The sequence below is a fragment of the Nicotiana attenuata genome, chromosome 5 (genome assembly GCF_001879085.1).
Source record: "Nicotiana attenuata strain UT chromosome 5, NIATTr2, whole genome shotgun sequence".
Classification (NCBI taxonomy): domain Eukaryota; kingdom Viridiplantae; phylum Streptophyta; class Magnoliopsida; order Solanales; family Solanaceae; genus Nicotiana; species Nicotiana attenuata.
This window is the reverse complement of record NC_031993.1, coordinates 45056738-45079772: the sequence shown is the minus strand read 5'-3', so window position 1 is coordinate 45079772 and position 23035 is coordinate 45056738. Positions and strand designations below refer to the sequence as shown.

The following is a 23035-nucleotide window of genomic DNA, read 5'->3' as shown; positions in this document are numbered from 1 at the left end:
GGGTTCTCTGAAACCCTAGCTTTAAGAGCTTTCCGATTTTTCTTTCAGATGTGTCTTAGATCTATGCATGTTATGAACTTCTTGATGTTTTCCAAAAGGTTTTTCGATTTCCTTTCAAAGTGAATCTTCATTTTCAAATGAGGGTTCCTTAAAACTCTTCTTAAAGACCTCTTCTCCGATTTTTAGTGTTGTTTTACTATGTTTAAATGATGTGCTTATGTTCTTCTATCTGCTTCATCGTGTTGAAACCCTAGGTACTTTTGGGTTTTAACCGAGTTCTGAAGATGTCTTTTGTTTGTTTGTATGAATGTCTGTTTTGATTGAGTCCTTTGTGTTTGAATCATTTTCTTGCTTAACTTACCTGGTTCTGAGTTCTTACCATTTTTAACTCGACTATGGCATAAACCCTAATTTCTTAAAAGGGTTTTCCTCACTTATTACTATGAGTTCTTTATTTGTTTCTGACTTTCTTTACCTGTTAAGACTGATTTCTGCACTTTGGCTCTACGTATGATCCATGACTACTTGACCTTGATGCCTATTGTGCTTCGAGTAGGTTTCTTTACTACTGAATGCTAGCTTACTACCGCTACTGTTGTATGTTTAATTTGCTCCTCTTTGACAACATGTTTGACCCTGCATGTCTAGTATACCTGTCCATCCCTTGCTATTTATATGTTGAAAAGCAGAGTCATGATTCTTTCTTGATTGATCTTGATTTCCTCAATGATACGACTGATTACAAAGGGTTCCCTTATAAACCCTAATTTTTACTCATTTTGTTTAAATTGATTAATTCCCTTCCTTTCAGTACCGTGATATTTTTACCTTGAATCCTTTCCCCAAAATTAAGCATATTTTGTACTTAGACTCAATTATTTACCTTATACTTTTACTACCCCCCCCCCCTTATATGGCAAGAATCAATCTGTCCCAAACTGATTTCTTTCCTTTATTTGACTCTGTTAGTATCGGTTCAAGTTGTTATTCCCTGATTAAAAGGAAGTACTTGTGTTAATTGATTCTGATTGGGTTATTTCCATGTTTGAGTTGAAACTTTACTTATTACCTTATTCTTCACTCGTTTTCATAACTATAAATACCCTACCCTCTCTTCTTTCAAACGGACGAACAATTGAGTTCAGAACACACACTTACACACTCAAAACTCTTTCCTTCTCTATTATTACTTGTGCTACTGCTTTGTCTAGCCGACTGAAAGCCAAAGCTAGATTGTGGAATCCTGCTAATTGTACCTTTCTGCACCTTGCTTTCTCTACTGGTATGTCCTAGTTAATTTTTTCAAGCCTCAACAACAATATGATTCTTTAATTGTTTCAGTTTCCCTCATTCTTGTGTACTTCTGCTTGTGGTTCTGCAGTCAAGTTACATTACTAGCATGTTGTAATATCCCCTTTCCCTTCTAGATTAATGCACTCCCTTATGTTTGTCACTTACTATGAACTTGCTATCCTAAGTCCCTATTCCCTCAATGTGATTATGCTCTTTCTGACTAGCATGTGATCATGCCAGTATCAGCTATTAATGTGCATGTCCAACTAGTCCTAAGACCCTTAATGGGGTTATGTGTTCACAGTCAGATGTATGTGTGTCCCAAACCCCTCGACCCCTTTGTATGACTGTGATTCTGTGTGTGATCCCATCTTGGGAATTTGAGTTTCATTTACAACTGATTTCAATCACCTCTGTCACTAATTGCTTTCAAAATGGACTATCAGTCCAGATTTTTAAATAAATTTCTTTCAACATGTGTTCTGCACTTCCGCTATATTCTTAGAATCTAGGTTCTGCCCCTCTTGTGTGAGCCTTGCCTTGGGACCCTTGAGCTCCCTCTAAACTTGGACACATAAGAGTTGGCCCTTCCACACTGCACTCATTCTATTTGGTTATGCAAATCTGGGTGTGAGCACTGCCCGGGTACCCCTTGAGGTCCTTAGGGAACTCTGACATGCCCAGATATGAGAAAGTCTTTGGAATAACGTTGGCATTGAAGTGATTAATTACATTACTCAGAGAGGAAGTCAAGATCAGGCTTCCTTTGGTTGTAAATTCTTATTCTACACTTCTTTTGTAATTCAATCATCTGGTCTGTAATAATTTGTAAACATTATGGGGTTGGCTAGTGAAAAGGGATGGGGAATATGTATGTTTTAGCTCTTGAAAGGGTAGAAAGCATGTTACTAGGTTTACATTCCTACTTGCGCAATAGAATCCGTGCTTAGGACTCATTTCATGCATTAGAGATCCTGTTCCTTAGGATTTGCACTTGTCATTTTTCAGCATGTCCATTTCACTTAGCAATTCCCGCGTTAGATGTATTAATCACCGGTATTTCTGCAATCATGTTCCTACTGCCATGTACACCTAGAGATCCTGTTCTAGGCTAAACAACATTAACAAATATATCATCTCTGCATGCCCTAGTAACTGTAATATTTTTTCATATAGAAATCCTGTTTAGGATTCTGCATATATACATCATTCTGCACCTCTTTTCATTTATATACCATGTCTTTAGGATCTCACTTATATTCGCTTAAGCACACTTAGGCTAATTACGAATGCATGAAAAGGAATAAAACAATTTTATTTAGTCTTTACAACTAATTGGCCATAATTTCTATGTGCTGAACACCTAGAACAACATGTTTAGGTAATAACAATAGTCTCCAACTGTCAGTAATCCTGAATAACTACTGAATCCTGTTCACGCCTAGGCAAGCCTTAGGTAATTACTTAAATAAAACTGGAACTGCCTCTGTTTAATTATCAACTGCTACAACCAGTAGACAGGCCTGATTTGGACTTCTTTTCTGAGCTATATGATGAATCTAGTTCTGACTCAAACACCCTGCTTTAGGATTTAAAATTCAGACCTTAACTGTGCTTAAGTTATGCTGTTTATATCCACTATTTGCGGAGGTATACATGAGCCTTTTAATTGTTCATATGTTTCCCCTCTAAATGCAGTTCTACTTGTTTTTGTATGTCGCCTTAGCATTTTACCTTTAAACCTAAGAGTCAGCTTAGAACTTCCCTCTTATAGGAATAGTAGTCCTAAATTCCTCCGGGACTGATAGGAATGGGACGGGTAGCAGCATGCAATAGAGGTCAAGACCAATCCTCGCTTTAATACCTTCACGGGGTGGGAAGGGTAGATATGGATATGATGACCGGTGCGCTAATACCACGTGTAGCCCCTGTTCTGAGGAGTGATTACCGGGTATTGCATTGATGTGATCCATATTACAAACAAACCTAGGACCCCTTCACATTCATCAGCATTCTTAGATTATAACTCTTTCCAAAACCTTGCTTTCATTAATCGTTTTCAAACACTTGTGTATTTAAATTTAAAATCCCCTATTATTTGACCCTTTTTTTGTTTACTTGCTAATTGCACAAATTCACAAAAAAAGCTGTCTAGCCGGGAACCACACTAGTGGATCCTGAGGGGTGCCTAACACCTTCCCCTTGGGATAATTTCAAGTCCTTACCCTATCTCTGGTTATCAAACGTAGACGTAGTTGAACCCCATAGGTGCCCTAACGCACCTTAAGATCGTTAGGTGGCAACTCTTCAAAATTGCAAAGCCCCTTTCCCAAAAGGGAAGAGTTGTCCCAAACAAATGTCATAAACCCGATTTCACGAGAAAAAGGGGGCGCGATAGTAGGCATCGGGGAGCCCTCTGAGGCGAGGTCGTGCCCCTTTGGAAAGGGAGGATGGTTGCTAGCTTCTGGGCCAAAGAATGATAACAGTAAGCAAGAGATACCTTTGCAGGGCGACAGTGCTCAAAGCAAGGTGAACCTAGACCAGGGGCCCGTAGTGGAAGTATTGACTGAGCCTGCCGCGCCCGTAATTTCTGGCTTTGGAAAGGGGTTTCTCCTCCGTTGTCGTCATCTTTTTCCGTCGGAGGTACTTCGAGGGATACTCGAAACCCGGGATCATATGCACCGAGCGATCGCGTCCTGACCGGGGTCGGATCTTTCGGAGCTGAAGGGGCCAGGCTAGCAGATGTGCGCTCGACCTTCGAGGAAGCCTAGCGGCTTCACTCTACGGTGAGTTTTGGCATAGGCCTTTCGAGTTTCGTGCCTTCCCTTCTTTATTGAGTTTTCCTTTGCAGGCTTTTGACAAGCTTAAGTTCGAGCTGCTTCTCCATGAGGCCATGCTGCGGAAAGCTCTGGATGAGGATAAATCCCTTAGGCTCCTTCGCGATGAAAGGGAAGTCGATCTGGCGCGCTTACGGTATGATGCGAGTCGGGGCTTGAATTATGGGAGTTATTTGAAGGAGCAGGTAGTTTTTGTTCCGAGGGAGTGTATGTTCCTTCCTCTAGCTCCTGAGGCTAATGTTTTGTTTCTTTCCAGTTGCAGAAGAAGACGGAGGACTTGGAGCGCCATCGGAGCGAAGCTAGCCGAGCCAAGCGCGAGTATGATGAGTTAAAGGCTCAAGCGGAGGTTCAGGCTTCTGCGGGGAAGGGTGCTCTGACTAAAGCCTCCGCTTTTGAGGTTCAACTTCACTTAGTTCGTGATAATAACTCGGTTTGAGCAGATATGATTACGAAGCTCGAGTCTGAGCTTTTGAAAATAAAGGTCGAGGTTGTGGATGCTTGGGCTGAAGCCGTAATGAGCCGAACCGCAGCTGACCAGAAAGTGGCAGTCTATTTGAAGGATGCCGCCGATGCTCAAGCTGAACTGAGAAAGGTTCTCGATCGCGAGGGCAGGAGCAAGGAATATGCTCAGTGTAATTCTCGAAGGAAAAACCCTCGAGGAGATCCGTGCCAGGGGCTTTGACCTCTCGGAAGAGGTGAAGCGGGCGAGGGCAGACGAACGTGGTGCTAAGGCACTCCTGTCCGATGCCGAGGATAGCGTGGATGAGGCTGACGGGCCATAGTCCCCAAGGGGAACGTAGATTGCACTTTTTGATTATGTATATAGTACTTTCAAAGCACGTTTGCAGATGGAGCTTGTGTTTTTTCGTATGTATGTATAAAGAGGAGACCTCGCGGTTTCAATTCTCCTGCATTTCTTTTTGCCTTGAGTTTAGCCAGGTGAACTGGTCTTTGAGTTAGAAAGAATCTTTAGATTCGTAGTATGTCCCTAAGGCTCATTGGGCTAGCTCGTAGGCTCTTACGCGCTCGGTCGATGCGACCTTTGGTATAAACCGGCGGCAATGGCTCTTACGCTTTTGCTCTTAGGCAGATTTAGTTAACTGTTTTGGGTTCGGTCTCCGAATCGGGTTTCGACTCGAGCTCAATAGACCCTTAAGTTTTTGAATTTAAAGCTGGCCCTTAGGCTCTTACGTACTAGGTCGGTACGACCTTTTATGTGGGTTGGCAACAATGGATCTTACGCCTTGGGTCGATGCAACCTTTTATGTGGGCTGGCGATAATGGCTCTTACGTCTTGTGACCTTTTATCTGGGCTGGCGACAATGGCTGTTATGCCTTGGGTCGATGCGACCTTTTATGTAGGCTTTATTTTTCCCTCGATAAGGATTTTTTGAAAGTGTTTGCCTTACTCATCGACGGTTTAATAAAAAACCTCGATTGCGAGTCGTTATATGGTGATGATCGAGCACCTTGGGAGGCTTGGCTCGGAGGCTGAGTATATCGAAGCCGGTATTTAGGAGCTGATATGGTCGAAGCTCTTTTGCCTATGTCGAGGGTAGCCTGTTTAACCGGTTCTTTTCGAAGTAGATTCGAATAATTGAAGGCCTGTGATTTTGTAGCGACGGTTGGGCATCCCGTGTCGCGTTAGTTTGGCTAGTACAGCCTTGTGACCGTAGTCACTTGTGTTTGGCCGGAGCCATTTAGTCCCGAGTGAAGTAGTTTCGGCGTCTATATCGACGGTATGCCTATTAGGGGTCTTACAAGTTCGATATATATCCTTAACTTTGAGATCACGTTTATGCCTTTAGTAAGGTCTTACAAGTTTAACATGCCTTTGAGGTCTTATAGTTTTGGATACTTGGTACAAGTATGGTTCATGCCTTGCTTGAGGTCTTACAGATATTATCACTTGGTACAAGTGTGGTTCATGCCTTGCTTGAGGTCTTACATATTTTCACTTGGTACAAGTGTGTTTCATGCCTTGCTTGAGGTCTTACAGATATTGTTGCTGCCTTATACAGGTCTTACGAGACCGAAGCTGCCCATTTGGGGTCTTATGGCCTCGGATTTTTGATAAGTCGATGGAGATGGCGATTGACGGCAGTCCCCGAGTTGTCGAGGATTTCTCGGCTCGGGAGCCATTGCGATGGAGATGGCGATTGATGGCAATCCCCGAGTTATCGAGGATTTCTCGGCTCGGGAGCCATTACTTGCAAACTTGGTATTGCCTCATTGAAGGCTTACGATTTCGGAGTTTCCGACCCGGGGGTCATGTAGACTTGAGTTTTCGATGCCAGTCCCCGAGTGTTCGGGACATTTTTGGCTCTGGAGATGTTTTGTGATCTCAGTGTTGCCTTATTGAGGGCTTATGAGTTAGGAGCTCTGACCGGGGGTCGCATTGTTTTGAGTTGTCGACGCCAGTCCCCGAGTTTACAGGACGTTTTTTATAAAGGAGCCGTTTTTGCAAAAATACAGCGTCTCTTTTGAAGCGTGAAATGCTTTGTTGGAAAGTATTCTTCAATTAATTTGTACAAGTATACATGTTTTTGTCGTCAAGGTCCTGGTTATTCTATACGGACACGGTTCGTTCGACCGTTTGGCCCGGTACATCATTTTCCTACCGAGACCCCATTCGGCGTATATTGGCTTCTCCGAGTAGGTGACCTTCCGGGGGGGATGCCCCCTAGTATTCGAGGTTGATTGCATAAGAAGCCTTGAATACTTCGTTGAGTCTTCCTTAGGTAGCATATGGATGTTGCCTCGTTAAAAACCTTGCCGGTAAAACCCTTTTTGGGATAAAAACCCGGTCGAAGCAAAAGAGTGCAATGCATGCTCTGAAACCTAAGGCCTTCGAGTTGGAGAGTTCTTTGGCCGTTTCGATCGAATAACTGCACTCAGGTCAGTGTAGAATGTAATTGAAAGAGAAAGGAGACGGTCATACCTTAGTGTATAATGTGTCGGCGATGTTTCGATCGTTTGTCATGAGGATGCGGTACGGTCCTTTGCTTCGTTTGGTTCGGACTTAGCCGAGGGCATAGCTTGCTATCGCTATTTTACTGTTTGAAAATCCTTTTGGCTCCTTCGAGGGTAGAAGCACTGGCGTCCGCGTTACATCGTGTACTACGAACATTTCCCTTGCCGCATGTTGTTCCCCATAGACGGTTTTAATCCCTCTTTTGTTGGGAATTTCATTATTTGATGGAGGGTGGACGGTACAGCTCTCATGTAGTGTATCCATGGCCTTCCGAGCAAGGCGTTATACCTCATGTCTCCTTCGATGACATGGAATTTGGCATTTTGGGTTATGCCGGCCACGTTGACTGGGAGGGTGATTTCCCCTTTTGTTGTTTCGCTCGCCATGTTGAATTCGTTGAGAACTCGTGAGGCGGGCATGATTTGGTCGAGCAAAGCTGCTCTACCACTCTCGACCTGATAATGTTGGCCGAGCTACCTGGATTCACGAGTACACGTTTAATTAGAAATGTATTTACAAGGAAAGAGATTACCAGTGCGTCGTTGTGAGGTTGAGACAAGGTCTCGATGTCCTCGTCGTTGAATGTGAGGGTGTCCTCGGATACGTAACCCCAAGTTCGGTTTTCTCTGGCGATGGATATTTTCGTTCTTCTGATTATGGGTTCCTGTGGTTTGTCGATGCCTCCCAGGATCATGTGGATGACATGCTGTGGCTCATTTGTCTCATTCTTCTTTGTCGTCTCTCTTTCCCTGAACTAGTTTTTGGCCCGGTCAAAAAGCGAAATTCTCGAAGGTGACCTTTGCTTAGTAGTCGGGCTACTTCTTCCCGGAGCTGGTGGCAATCTTCGATTCTGTGGTCGTGCGTGTTGTGAAATTCACATACTAAGTTATGATTTCTTTGTGAAGGATCTGATTGTACGGGCCTGGGCCACCTGGCGTCTCTGATTTTACTGATGGCGAACACGATGTCTGATACATCGACGTTGAAGTTGTATTCTGATAAGCGAGGTGCCTCTGTTGGCCCTGTGTGCCTATAAAATCCGGCTCTGTTGACGAGTCCCCGAGGATTCTGTCCTTGGTCCATCCTTCGGTCGTTGCGGGGTATGTTGCGCCTCGGGGTGTTTCTCCTGTCTTCAATGTATGGCTGGTACCTTTCTTTGTTCGGCTTTGGCTCCTTCGCCAGAAGCCTGCTTGGGTAAACCGACCCCGAGGGGGCTCCTAGTTGGTCATCCTCGACCCTGATTTTTTTACTGATATCGGTTATGAACGTTCGACCAGGTCACGGTGGGATATTCAATCAGATTCAGCTTCAGCTGCTTCGAAGCTACCGAGCTTCGTTCATTCAGACCTTGAGTGAAGGCCTGCACTGCCCAATCGTCGGAGACTGATGCTAGTTCCATCTGTTCCATTTGAAAGCGAGATACGAACTCTCGCAGCATTTCATTCTCCCTCTGCTTGATCTTGAAGACGTCGAATTTCCTTGTTGCTACTTTGATGGCACCGGCATGTGCCTCAATGAAAGAATCTGCCAGCATGGCAAATGAATCTATTGAGTTTGGGGCCAGGTTGTGATACCGCATCATTGCCCCTTTAGAAAGCGTTTCCCCGAATTTCTTCAACAGGACAGACTCGATATTATCATCCCTCAGATCGTTGCCTTTTACCGCATAGGTGTAAGCAGTAACGTGCTCATTGGGGTCCGAGGTTCCGTTGTACTTTGGGATGTCTGGCATTCTGAACTTCTTCGGAATGGGTTTCAGAGCCGCTTCCTGTGGGAACGGCTTTTGCACGAACTTCTTTGAATTAACACATTTCAGGATCGGGGGTGCTCCCGGAATCTGGTCGACCCTGGAATTGCAGGTCTGGACCTTTTTATCGTTGGCCTCTATCTTCTTCTCGCCCGATTCGATCCTCCCCGTGAGGTCCTCGAGCATTTTTACGATGGCGGGGTCAGCTGCCAACCCGTTGTTGCTTGATCTCTCCGGTACCTACTCGGTTGGGGGAGCCATCTCCGGTGCTACCGTGCTAGGAGTCTTCTGGTGACTTTGCAGCTGAGCAATAGCAAGCTGTTGTGCCTGCAACATTTCAAAAATAACGTGAAGGCTAACCTCCCGTTCTTCCCTAGCTGGGGTTTTATGGGCTTCTTGTTGGTCGCCTTGGTGCACGCTCCTCTTAGTGTGGGAGCGTATATCGACGTGTTGGGCGTCGTGCGAGTTCGCGTCCACGGGAATTGGCTCTGGCGCGTTCTCAGGGTTTCGTGGTGGTACACCAGCACCTGAAACATCCACACCATTTTCTCTGTGGTTCTTAAGATTGTTGTTTACTGAATCAGACATTTTGACCTGCAATTAAAGATCTTGGGCAAGAAAAAATGTGAAAGATAACTTGCATTTGTGTAGTGAAACTAGCAAGAAAATAATCACTATTATTTTTAGCCCCACGGTGGGGGCCAAACTGTTTACTGTGAAAATGGTAATAACAATTAAATTTGATTATATGAGGTTCTAAAAATACGTGATCTATTTTTATGCTAGTTGTTAAGCAGTTGATGCTATGTGAAAGACTTAGAAACGAGATTAGAGCTTGAGAGCAGGGTGATAACCAAACCGAATGACTAATGGTCGGAGCCTCGAGCTGGCTTGTTCGAGGACCTCGAGGTCAAGTCTGATGCTCGGCTGGGAGCTATCGGGGGTAACCGATGGATGACTAACAGTTATAATACAATCAATGATGGCTCTTTATCGCCAATAATAAGCAATAAATGAAGAACAATGGATAGAACACAATAAATGTAAGCGGTAAATGAAGTAATGAACTCAAGAGATTGTGTTAGAGAGCAGAGAGAATGTTCTTGTATATTTTAGTATGGAGCAACAGATGTTCACAAAATGACAAAGATCCCCTTTATATATGAATAGGGATCCCAACACAGTACAAGATGTATTAATTACAAAGATATGGGGCAGGTATATCCACCTAATGCCTTGATTCGTTTTCAGACTAGTCCACTAGGCTTTGCCAGCTCTAGTCACGTGCCTTGGAAACTCCACCTTGATTCGCCGAGACCGGTGATCCATATTGTCATGGGGCCGGTCATTACTCGTAACGTCTCGAAGTCGACCGTCGAGGATTCTCGGAGTCGAACACTGGAAGCCCTCAAGATGCTGTCATGCTCGTGAAATCGGGCCATCGATTTCTACCTTATACAAACATTATTATTTCATTGTCTCTCTTAGCTATACATATGATTCTTCATTCTTGGCACGATGGCCGTATTTCATACTCCACACTTTCATACATTTCCTTTCATGGATAATCATCATAAATGTCAATATATAGAATATTCCGCAAATCAAAACTTTAGGTTCATTAGTAACGAAGGCTTTAAACACAACAGATTTCTTTCCAAGAAGTGGAGTAAAATTATTGGAAATCGAAGCGCAAGTTAAATCATAAACGAGTAATATACCATTTATTCTTGAAATACTTTCCCCCAAAATGGCAATGCACAATTTCAACTCATCAGTATGTAAAAGCTTAAACACATTGGAAATTCTTACAAAGCATAGCATTAGTTAAAACAGCCATATTGTGGCATGACTTGAGGACCTAAGCTTTCAAGCAAATCTATTTTCGAAGTCATTTTGAAACAGTTGAATCAAGACTCATTTCATAACCTTTTTCACATCATTTCATTTCATTGGCACCATTGGCCACAAGTAAAACTTTCAGTATTGGCACGGTGGCCACACTTTATATCTTAACCCACTTCTTTCACTTCCAAACATCTTTATAGATTTTATCAACAACAAGGCATTTCCAATCAAGACTTTAGGTACTTATATGAGAAATTAAGAGTCTTAAGTACATTGAGTCTTCTTCCACAATTCGGCATACTAACTTTCATTAGAAACATGACACAAAGCCATAACATTTTAATACACATATCATTCTTGAATACATTCCCGAAGGATAACATAATGTGATAAGAACATTCGCAACACGTTCTGAATGCGTAACTCTTGACACTTTGCTTACTTGGAATCATCGAATTTATTGGGAACAACTCGGAACATGGGAATAAGGAACTTGAGTCAACCATACTTGAAACTTACGGGAACATCATCGAATTCAATTCTAAGAGAGTGGTTTAGCCAACACACCTTGTTTGAGCTTTTCTTAAGGTACTACAACGTCCCAACACCTCTAGCAATATCAATCTATAGGAAGATAGTGAAAATTGGATAATAATTATAAGGATTCTCATGACATAAGTCACTTAGGAATTTTGTCAAACACCTACTATGCAAAATCATCTACAAAGCTCTACAATGATAATACTTTCCTCCCTCAACCAATTTCAACAAGAATCTACCAAAAATAGTTCAACAACCTCCCTACCACTCTTATGGGTACATTCATGCACAAAGATCAACTCCCACACCTAAGAATCATACTTCTCATGACCTACATTTAGTCCAAATCTCGAAATTTAGGGCTAGGGAGTAGAACCTTACATATTAGATGAAGATCTTGTGGATTTTTTCCATGAATCTCCAAAGCTTGAGCAAGAATTTGAAGCATGATGTTGGTGACCTCCTTTATCTCTCTAGAATAGCTCTCTTCTCTCTCTAGAAAAAATTAGATTTTACCTTGTAAAATGCCCCCCTAAGGCCTTATATCAAAATAGGCTCGGATAAGAAAATTTCCAAAAATGATCTCCGAAGTTAATTATGTCATTCAACTATGTGGTAGCAGAATCATTATGTGGGCAGCAGAATTGATTATGTGGCCAGTAGAATAGTCATGTGGGCAGCAGAATTTTTATGCGGCCCACATAATCATTCTACGGCCAACGGGTTTGTTTTTTAAAATTTTCCCATTTTCTGTTCCATTCTGCGATGCTTATGCGGTCCGCGGAGCAGTTTTGCAGTCGCGAAGTTGACCGCAGAATCGCCTTCTTCTGCCAAAAATTCCCATCAACACTACAATGCACTCTTCAACCCAAAAAGTCTGTATCGTGGCTCATTTTCTACAATCCTCAAACCCATTAGCCTACCTCGGCACCACGAAACCTTAAATTCCTTGGCAAAATTTTTACGGGGCCTTATAGCCTCGTAGTCCCAAATCACAAAAGTAACTCACAGTCTTTCCTTATATCATCGCGAGAGCCTTTACATTTAGTTTTGAAAATTATTTTTCCTAAAATAGCATCCCGCGTTTTAGCCAACCTTATTACACCGCATGGCTTCTAGTAGTTCCCCTACTAGCCACGCGTATCAAGCCCACCTTATCGCACCGTATGCGTTTAACTCCCAGACCTTATACCACCACATGCGTATAAATATCACAACGTATCACAAATCGCACCTCAAGTGCCTATCACAACTTGCCAGAGAAACCAAACAGTAATAGAATTTCACAATAAGAAGCCCTCGGCTCAACCACAATGTACACAAAGTATCAACAATAACAACCAGAAGAATAACTTAATAGAATGATATTTCACAACTTAACACCTTGCCTCAATAGAAATCACGGACTTTGCAACTCAATACCAATTTCAACAACAAGATATTCCAAGAATAGCAATTTCAAGTAAAGAATTCAACAGTTAAATAATGAATATAGAATGAAAGAAATAAGAACTTCAACTAAACATGTAGAGCAATTAGCAAGTAAGAGATAAGACAAGTAGACGTGTGAAATTAGACTAAAAATGATGACTATAACATGTTAAGACAACTCAACTAAGGCATGGAAGGGATCTACGTAGCTAAACCATAAATTTTTCACATTTAGCCCGTGTACACACTCATCACCTTACGTACACGACATTCACATATCACAATTATCACAAACAACACCAATCCTAAGGGGTAATTCTCCCACACAAGGTTAGGCAAGTCACTTACCTCAAACCACGCTAAATCAATCCACTAGTAGGCCTTTCCCTCAATAATCCAACTTCGAACGGCTCGAATCTAGCCAAAACAATTTCATACTATAAATATAACTACAGAAAAGTAATTCAAAAAATAAAATTACGATATTTGCTTAGATTTAAAAACTCAACCCAAAAAGTCAACCTCGGCCCGCATCTCGAAACCCGACCAAAATTACCAAATCCCAACACCCATTCGATATCGAGTCCAACCATACAAGAATTACTCAAATCCGACCTCAATTCGCTTTTCAAAACTTAAAAATTTAGTCAAAGAAGTTTCTACCATTTTCTCCCAATTTTCCAACTCAAACCACTAATTTAATAAAGAAATTAACAATAGATTCTTGTAAATTAACCAAAACCGAGTTAGGATTCCTTACCTCAATGATCTCTCTGGAAAACCCTCGAAAAATTGCCTCCCGCCGAGTTCTCTAAGTCCAAATTATGAAATAAGAGATAAAACCCTCATTTTTAAATTTAAGTCTGCTGCCCAGCGATTTACTCTTCACGAACACGAAAAATAATGCTACTGTCCAAATTAACACTACGCGATCGCGAAAGTCCACTAACGAATGCGACACACTGCCTCCTGCAGCTAAGCGATCGTGGTTCCCTACACGCGATCACAATGAACAAAACGCGTGGACCAGTAGCCCCCAAATTCTTCTACGCGAACACGACCTCTTTCACGCGTTCGCGATTCACTGGAAGCCAACCTTCCGCTATCACAGACCCCTTCTTGTGATCGCATAGAGAAAATTTCCCCCAGTGCCGAACTACTCTTCGCGATCACATTAATCCACTCGCGATCACGTATAAGGAAACTAGAAGCACCAAATTCAACAATCATCCGAGTTTCGAGCGTCGATCATGTTCAGAATTATACCCGAGGCCCCAGAGACCTCAACCAAACATACAAAAAGCCCTAAAACATCATAGGAACACGCTCGAAGCGTCAAAACATATCAAACAACACTAGAATCACAATCACGCATCGATTCAAGCCTAAAGAACTAATGAACTTCCGAATTCTAAAACTAATGCCCGTTCATACCAAAACAACTCCGATTTACTTGAAATTTTGCACACAAGTCATAAATGAAATTACAGACCTATTCCAGTTTTCAAAATCGGATTTCGACCCCGATATCAATAAAGTCAACTTCCAGTCAAACTTCCCAAAATCTTTCATTTTCCAACTTTCGCCAATTCATGCCGAAATGAACTACGGACCTCCAAATCAACATCCGGACATGCTCTTAAAGACTAAAATCACTATACGGAGCTATTGCAACCATCAAAACTCAATTCCGGAGTCATCTTCATACAAGTCAAACTACGGTCAACTCCTACAACTTAAACCTCTAACTTAGGGACTATGTGTCCTATTTCACTCCAGAACTCACCCGAAACCAAAACCAAAAAATCCGACAAGTCAGGTAACCACAATATAATATAGAGAAAGCATAAATTAGAGAACCGGGACTAAAATACTCAAAACTACCGCCCGGACCGTTATATTTTCCAAGCAATCTTAATAAATAGGAATTGTCAATAGATGACCATTCTATCAACTGAAATAAGCATTTAGTTAAACAAGTCAAGAAATTCAAAGACTCAATTACTTAAAAACCTAACAACAACTCATCCTCCAAAAGGTTCTATCAAAACCCTAGATAAGAAATTAGCTACTCATGTTAGTATGTAAAAATACAACACTAGAATTCATAACAATGGAAAAATAGGAAGAAAGAGAAAAAACGTGAAGTTGAATCCTTCTCCTTGCTCCAAGCGTGTTCTGCCTGATTCCCAAAGTCTTCTCTCCTTCAAAAAGTGGCTAACTATCATATTTATATGAAGTAGGGTTGAATTGGGGTAGATTTGACTTCTCCTATTTCGGATTAGAGAAGCTGGAGGCGCGTCCAGACGCGCATCCAGGCCACTCCCAATTGCTGATTTTTCTGCTTCGGTCTCGATCTGGCGAAGCAAACCTCGCTTCGATGTCCAAGACTTTTCTCTCCAGCTCTTTTTTTTCGCCAATTTTTCTCCAATTTAATTCTTTTCCGCGCAAGTTCATTCCTACACATAAAAAACACAAGTAATGAGCATATTTTTATTTCAAAAATCATGCGATCTCCAACAACTCACTTAAGAAATAATATACAAATATATTTAAAATATGCACTTTTCACCCTTGACGAGACATGTAACAAGATATGGAGATCTCTAAACCAGACCGAAACATCATACTAGTAAAAGAAAAATACCGTTTGGCCCACCAACAATCCACCATTATCGATTACACTATGGATTGGAATATTGAGGTCTAGGATATAAAGCACAACTGCACAACATAGCATAGTTAACTAAAGGGTAGTCTTAGCACCAAAGTGAATGGACGCACCAAACGAAGTTAATGGCAGCAACGTGACAGACTTTACTCTCATTGGCCCTAAGTGCCAAACATAAATAGATATTATGCGTGTCAATCCATTATTTGTTGATACACCGGATCGTGGTACAATGATGTTGACGCGTTCACATCAATAAGCCATTACCACCCTAAAAATTAATCACTTCTAAACCCCACCCTATTCATACTCCTATTTGGTTTAGATGTTACACTAATTATACATAAACCCTTTTTTTTATTTAACACCCCCAAAAATATTTATGGTGATATTGAAATTTTTCTTATATTACCTGGTTAAATTGAATTGGCATAAGACTAGTATAAATGGAGTAACGTAATTCATAGAGAGACCTCTAGCTTGTTTTGAATAGAGGCATAGTAAGAAATATTACTAGTATATAAGATTAAATTGATCTATAACGACGGGTAATTTTCATGTCAAACGTGGTATATTAACCAGAAAAATAAATAAATAAACCTTTTATATTTGATTAAATTACATTCATAGTATAAATTCGTTTACAGAAGTATAACTTAAATGAACAAAAAAATTTCATTTTGATTTCGTGGAAACAACCTCTTACAGAAATGCAGGGTAAGGCTGAATACAATAAATCCTTATGGTCCGGCCCTTCCCCAGACCCCGCACATAGCGGGAGCTTACTGCATCGGGCTGCCTTTTTTAGTTATGTTTAGAAGTTAGAACCTTTTTTTTTTTTGCAGTATAAAATAATTTGGTACTCCCATTCTGGCTCCACAATACCGTTTCTGTATGATTAATGTCTATTTGTTTTATTTACCAAAACAAGGTAACAATGAGTGCTTTTGCTCGGACTGGGACTTTCTTATGTTTACTTTTTTTGTGCTTTTCCTTTTTTGTGGCTAGGACTGATAGTGAAGGACAAAGGGAACAAGAGAAATACGATGAATTAGGAAATATCGGACTCTCTCTGGTCTCAAAATAAAGAGATTGATACATCAACGACGAATAACCCAAATTTCATGTCATTGTCCGTCTGTTAGTGTTTTTTCTTCTTCGAATCCAGTTGCTTATATATTCTTTCCATCCTATTTCCATTTTCCAGCAAAATCCCTTTTTTGGGCTTCTTTTGCTTTTGGGTAAAGTTTCTTATGCTTCATTCTTTTCAAGGTGAATGTTATCTTCTACTCTCAAAGCTAGGGTTTTTCAACTTTTCTGGCTTTATTCTTCTTCTGTAAGGTCAGCTGGAAGCTTCAGTTTTTGATTTAGATATTTTTAGGGTTTTGGGCTCTTACTATTTCTTTCACAAAATTTCTTCTTCTAACCATCTTTTGTTCGATATTCAACTGTCAGCTTGTTCGAGATCTTGTTCAGTCCCCAAGCTTAATACTAACAAGCTATCTCAATTTCTTGATATTCTTTGGTAGGATAAATATATTATTCTGATAGTCATGATACTCCATTTGTTTTCAGAATTTATCTATTAACGACAATATTAATGTGCAGGAAAATGGTGAGAGGGAAGGTACAAATGAAGAGAATTGAGGATGCCACAAGCCGGCAAGTGACTTTTTCGAAACGTAGAAATGGAATTATGAAGAAAGCTTATGAGCTCTCAGTTCTTTGTGATGCTGAAGTTGCTGTCATCATTTTCTCACAAAAAGGAAGACTCTACGAATTCTCAAGCTCCAGGTATGTATGTTTCTACTTTCTTAATTGATTTCCTCATCCGAGATCTGACTGCATATTTTTTAAAAACGTTTATATATCTAGGATCTCGTTTTCAAGAAATTAATAATCATTTTTTGAAAGAACCTCTAGTACTTGGTTAGTAATTCCGCTGCAGTTTGATGAAGTAAGGAAGCATGGGGTTAGTGTACTTGGGAATTTTCCAACATAATTTGTGGAGAAACTTATTGCTATAGCCAGAAAACTCACTTTCTCAAAAACTGCATCCCTATAAAAGACCCATATTGATAGCAGTACTATTCTATTAGTGTAACTTGTTTTCTTCGTCAGTGAGCTGTACATTTTCTTGTCCAGTCATTTCTTATCTTCCACACAGCACTCATGGATAAATGCTGTTGAGTTGTGTCAGTCCTTCTGTTTTCTGGTACACCTTATTTCGTGGAACTAAAGAGAGTTACAGCCATGCAGTGGCAGTCTTTAGACTCTTTGCCTATATTATGTGAAATAAGGAGATTTTATCTGAGTCATATTAGGATTTACATAAGGACGTGAGCACACCTATGAGAAATTTTAGGCTGCAGCAATGTCACATGGGCTAGCTCTTTGTACCATTTTATGTAGTTTCTGTTTGCCTGAGTTTCCCACGTTGGTGGAGCCAATGGGTTGTTTTCTCGTGCTTTGAGAAATCTTCACGTCAATGAATTAGGTCCAAAGTCCTTTTTCGTTAATTACATGATATATGAGCTAGAGTTATTCTCTGTTTACTCAATGTTGAATATATCCTCATTTTATATATATATATATATATATATATATATATATATATATATATATATATATATATATATATATATATATATATATATATGTGATGTTTGTTGCTCTCAAACGCACACGCAAGTATACGTGATCGACAAGTAATATAGGATTGTAAGTCCAGATATCGTACTCACAGGGACTTGTGATTAACTATCAACTAAATTAAATCGAATAATTAATATATTCAAGCGACTCCTAACGTATGAATATTTAACTAAAATTAATCTAGAGTAACAAATTAAGAGATTAAAGAAAACAACGACAATCTTAAAGACGAATTCAATGGGAGAGAATATTCTAGAGCTATGGATTAGCTAACATTCCCGTTGAGTTTTCTACCTAAATTGTCTAATTAATTTATCTAGTTTATTGATTGACGGGGTTAATACAACTCGCCTATTTAAGATAACCTAACGCCTGTATTCCTATGGAATTAGGATTAACAAGAACGCATTTATAATTCCCGTATAATAACCAAGCAAGGCGATAAGGTATATTCCTATCCTAACAGCAAATCCACCCCCCTCCCCCCCCCCCCCGACCCCCCTCCCACGACGTTAACGACTATTGCTCTACTCAGTCTTACTATGCAATCTAGAATTCCTCTCCCGACGTTCTAATCCTAGATTCGTAGTATAGTATTCAATTGGTGATCAAGCAATCAAATAATTAAGCGCAAGATTGAATATATAAACCAATATGATATAATAATAAGAACAATTTAAGCTTCAAACTACAACGTTCATATAGCACCACACACTCTAGAACTAATAAACTATGAAATTAAAGGAAGAGAAGAGAAGAAAAACTAGTTAGAAGCCTCCTCCTAGCGTGGTGTGTGTTCCCCTGCGTAAATTCTCCTTCAAAGTATGTTAGTTCTCCTCCAAATTAGGTTTAGGACCCCTTTTTATACTAGTTGGGGGGGGGGGGGGGTCTTGGACCGAAATAACCTTGTCCCGGGCGGAGTTGGACAAAAATCACGTCACCAGCGCCAAGCGCTGTCCCTGGCGCTGTTAATTGAAGCACACTGTTTCTGGCGCCACAGGTAGCGCTAGGCGCTGCATTTTTTGCTTTTTCGTCTGTTTTGGCTCTAATCTCGCACCTTTCGTCCCCAATTGCACCTGGATCACTCCTACATATAAAAACACTTCAAATTAATATAAATTAACATATTTTACATCCTAAATCCACGAAACAAAAATAAAACATGAGGTGATATACATATAAATATACATACTTTAAGCTAAACATCAACACCCCACACTTAAACTCTTGCTCGTCCTCGAGCAATGGGACTATCAAATACAACTTAATTTTTTTCCAACATACACTCTACCAATGACCATGGTTGATAGCAACAATTAAACTGTAGCATATGCAATCACTTACACTTCCCTTTGCTTATGCCATTCTTCACATATTCACAATAAAGACAACATGCTCATAACAATCCTAGCCTCAAAAGCCGATTCAATATCACAATGCACTTATGGCTTGAACACCCAACATCACGGAGAAGTCTAATAATGTTACTTATCCCTCGTGAAACCATGTGCCCTCGCAACAAGAACAAAGAAGTAAGTTGATTCCTCACATTTGAATCTCATGATCAAATATAGTTCAAGGACTCACATATATCAAAGAAAATCTCTCACTCTCACAAAGAAGTCATATGCATGCAAAAAGTACCATATGCTTGCCCATAATGTAAATCTCCACTAATATAGGCTTACTCGATCTAAAATCAATTAGGACTTTATATAGTTGTAATGTGGGCTGAAGGACGGGTAAGATATATTTAGGATTAGTGATTCACCCTCCTAAGCACTTTAACACATCACATAATAAACTTTAAGCGCAATTTCTTCAATGCACTTCAATTTCACAAACAAGATCATTCCCCAGAGTTATTTCCTCTTTCTTTATGCACTATTTAATTTATACCCCACTAGCAAGAACAACACAACAATTTATTCCTCTCAATTTTTCCCTTCTCTTTTTTTCTTTCAACTAGTCTTTTTCCTTTTTCAATTTTCGCTAGTGGTGTATTCTTTTACAAAATAGCACCTTTCTTCTTCCATTGGTTTCCCTCAAATGCCACCCCACACTTAGTCCTTAATTCTTCTAGCGCTCATTTTACAATTAAAGTGCCATAAGAGGTAGTAGGATCAAAATAATGTCAATTAAGAATAAAAGGGTATAGGCTCGTAATGTGGGTGCCAATTAAAAGTCTATAGGCTCAAAAGGGTTCAGTAGGGATAGTTTTTATTTTGTGATAAGCATTAAGCTCAAAAAGATCAAAGAAAGCCTAAAATCATTTTTCAAACCGAGCATCGCCTAAAATTTCGCTTCAACTCACATACCGGGCAAGTTCTAGACTCAATCACAATAACATGGACTACACAAACCTCACTTCACACATGGCACATGACTCACTAAGGACGGTCTCATTCCGACTCTCAAACAATGCAAGTATTCACGGAGCCACAAGATATTAAGCATTAAGCACAAAGTGAATATAAGTCAAGCAAAAGAGACATAGTCGTCACAAAACATGCTATCCAATTTCATCAAGGCATCATGAACAATTTCAAAATATTGGGAAGATACTCCACATACCAAAGCTTAAATATGCTACTATCAAACAAGTCAAAGGAGCCTAAGTTCATCAATCTTCCTCCTTTTATTTCCTAAAGTCCTAATCTACTCTAAAAATAATAAAAAAATTACTACCCGGTTCAAACTACATCCCATGGAAAAGAACCGATGTATAAAGAAAAACCACGGAGGATTATTGCCACCTAAAAATATAAAAGACATATTTTTGGATTTTTTTTTCATTGGACCTTAATCCCTCAAGAAAGCTGTTCACAAAATCCATCATCGGGAAAAGTCCCAATTTCTCGATTTTTCATTCTTTTTTTTCGTTTTTTTTTCTTTTTTACACAAAAACAAGTATACTAAGAAAGAGTACTACAAATAAACTAGGATCGCACGGCAAATCACCCAGAAAATCTCCTCATCCCACATTCAAAATTGTGTAATGTCCTCAATGCACACTGAAAATAACCAGAAAGGTAAAAGAGACTCCCTGGTAGGCCAAGCATTAGCAGCTCGCGGGATACTCAGACTTCTCCCAAGTATGGTCGGTTGTGCGGGTACCTCACGCTTAGTTTCAACCACATGCTCGCTTTTGCACATGCTTATTGGCTTTAACTTCGTGCTCCTACTCCTACAAAACACAAAATAATACTACAAAAAGAAAATACAATAAAATATAAAATAAAAAAAAGGAAAAGAAAAGAAAAAAAATAGAATTGGGTTGCCTTCCAGCAAGCGTTTGATTTAACGTCGCGGCACGACGCCATCAATTTCTCTGTCACGTTCCTGGGGCTGTGGTGTAAAAATAAAGAAACCAAACAATAGATATTGCATCTTGCACTTCTTGGCCCTTAATTGAGGAATGTCGTTTTGCCTCCTTGGTATGGAAAATTTCAGAATATAAACACTTTGTTCCTCATCCATTGACTCCTCCATATGCTCGACTGGATCAATTCCCATGTCACCAACCAAACATAATGTTGAAAAGTGTTTAGAATGAGGTCCAATACGCTCCAACTCCAAAATTGCATTATTTTTGACATCCTCAATTTTGCACTCTTCGTCAACCTTGGCATCATTAATAATATTTTGGTCGAGTAGTTGGAATTCCTCTTTCCGCTCCACAAGCTGGCCAGTATCCATAAAAATTGGTTGTAGGGCATCAGAAGCCTCAACTCTGTTATTCAATTGAGCCTGTAGGTCGTGGATATCTGAGCCAAATTGGTCCATCTCTTGCCTGAGCTCAGTTCTTCCTTCTATCAGTTCTTTTGTCATATTTGAAAGACCATCACGGAGAAACTCATGAGATTTTATCAGTTGAGCTTGTTCCTCTAGCCAAGATTGGCTCACTATATCAGCTTCTTCAAAATAATCTTCTTGTGGGAACTTGCTCTCTTCATCGAGTTGAGGTTCTTCTTGGAAATTGGCTATTAATTCGTCCATTCTAGCCTGGAGTCTTTTGATCGCTAAGGCGTCAAGAACTTGTTGCTCGGCTATTTGCCTTATCATCATGTTCTGTTGCTCGGCTGCTTGCCTCATCGTCATGTTCTGTTGCTCGGCTACTTGCCTCATCGTGTCCATAATACGAGCCACGCATTCCATATCCTCCACTTCCTTGCTCCTATGAAACTCATAAACATTATTAGAAACATTATAATAAGAGCTCTGAGAAGGATAATAAGAATTAGGACAACCTTTCCAATGGCCACCTTGACAACCACACACATTACAAAAATTCCACACATCAGATTGAGATGCACAATTTTGCCACAAGTGTGGTCCTCCACAATATGGACAAGGATCACCATAATAAGAATAATCAATATTCGACTAATTATCATTCCAAGATGCCATGTCAACAAAGATAGTAAATATTAAACTAAGATAAAAATTTAAAAACTTGAATAGACAAAGAGTAAAAATCTAATCTAGTAGACTAGTTAATTTCTAAGTCCCCGACAATAGCGCCAAAAACTTGTTGCTCCCAAACGCACACGCAAGTATACGTGGTCGACAAGTAATATAGGATTGTAAGTCTAGATATCGTACCCACAGGGACTTGTGATTAACTATCAACTAAATTAAATCAAATAATTAATCTATTCAAGCGACTCCTAACGTACAAATATTTAACTAAAATTAATCTAGAGTTACAAATTAAGAGATTAAAGAAAACAACGACAATCTTAAAGACGAATTTAATTGGAGAGAATATTCTAGAGCTATGGGTTAGCTAACAATCCTGTTGAGTTTTCTACCTAAATTGTCTAATTAATTTATCTAGTTTATTGATTGACGGGGTTAATATTGCTCGTAGCCTTCTCCCGAAGTACAACTCGCCTATTCAAGCTAACCTAACGCCTATATTCCTATGGAATTAGGATTAATAAGAACGCATTTATAATTCCCATATAATAGCCAAGCAAGGCAATTAGGTATATTCCTATCCTAACCGCAAATTCCCCCCCCCCCCCCCCCCAGAG

General features: G+C 40.1%; 1 protein-coding gene across 3 annotated transcripts in view; it reads left to right on the top strand.

Annotated features, from left to right (window-relative positions):
* The window catches only part of LOC109225746 (MADS-box protein AGL42-like), a 32979-nt gene continuing 26371 nt past the window's right edge, over positions 16428-23035 (top strand). Inside the window, exons 1-3 of one of the 3 annotated variants that reach the window (XM_019390516.1) lie at positions 16428-16613; positions 16797-16866; positions 16950-17135. In XM_019390516.1, the coding sequence (XP_019246061.1) occupies positions 16595-16613; positions 16797-16866; positions 16950-17135 (275 nt within the window). In that variant the 5' untranslated portion in view covers positions 16428-16594. Of the gene's footprint in view, positions 16683-16796; positions 16867-16949; positions 17136-23035 lie in introns of all 3 variants that reach the window. The other 2 variants (XM_019390517.1, XM_019390518.1) reach the window with 2 other exon arrangements.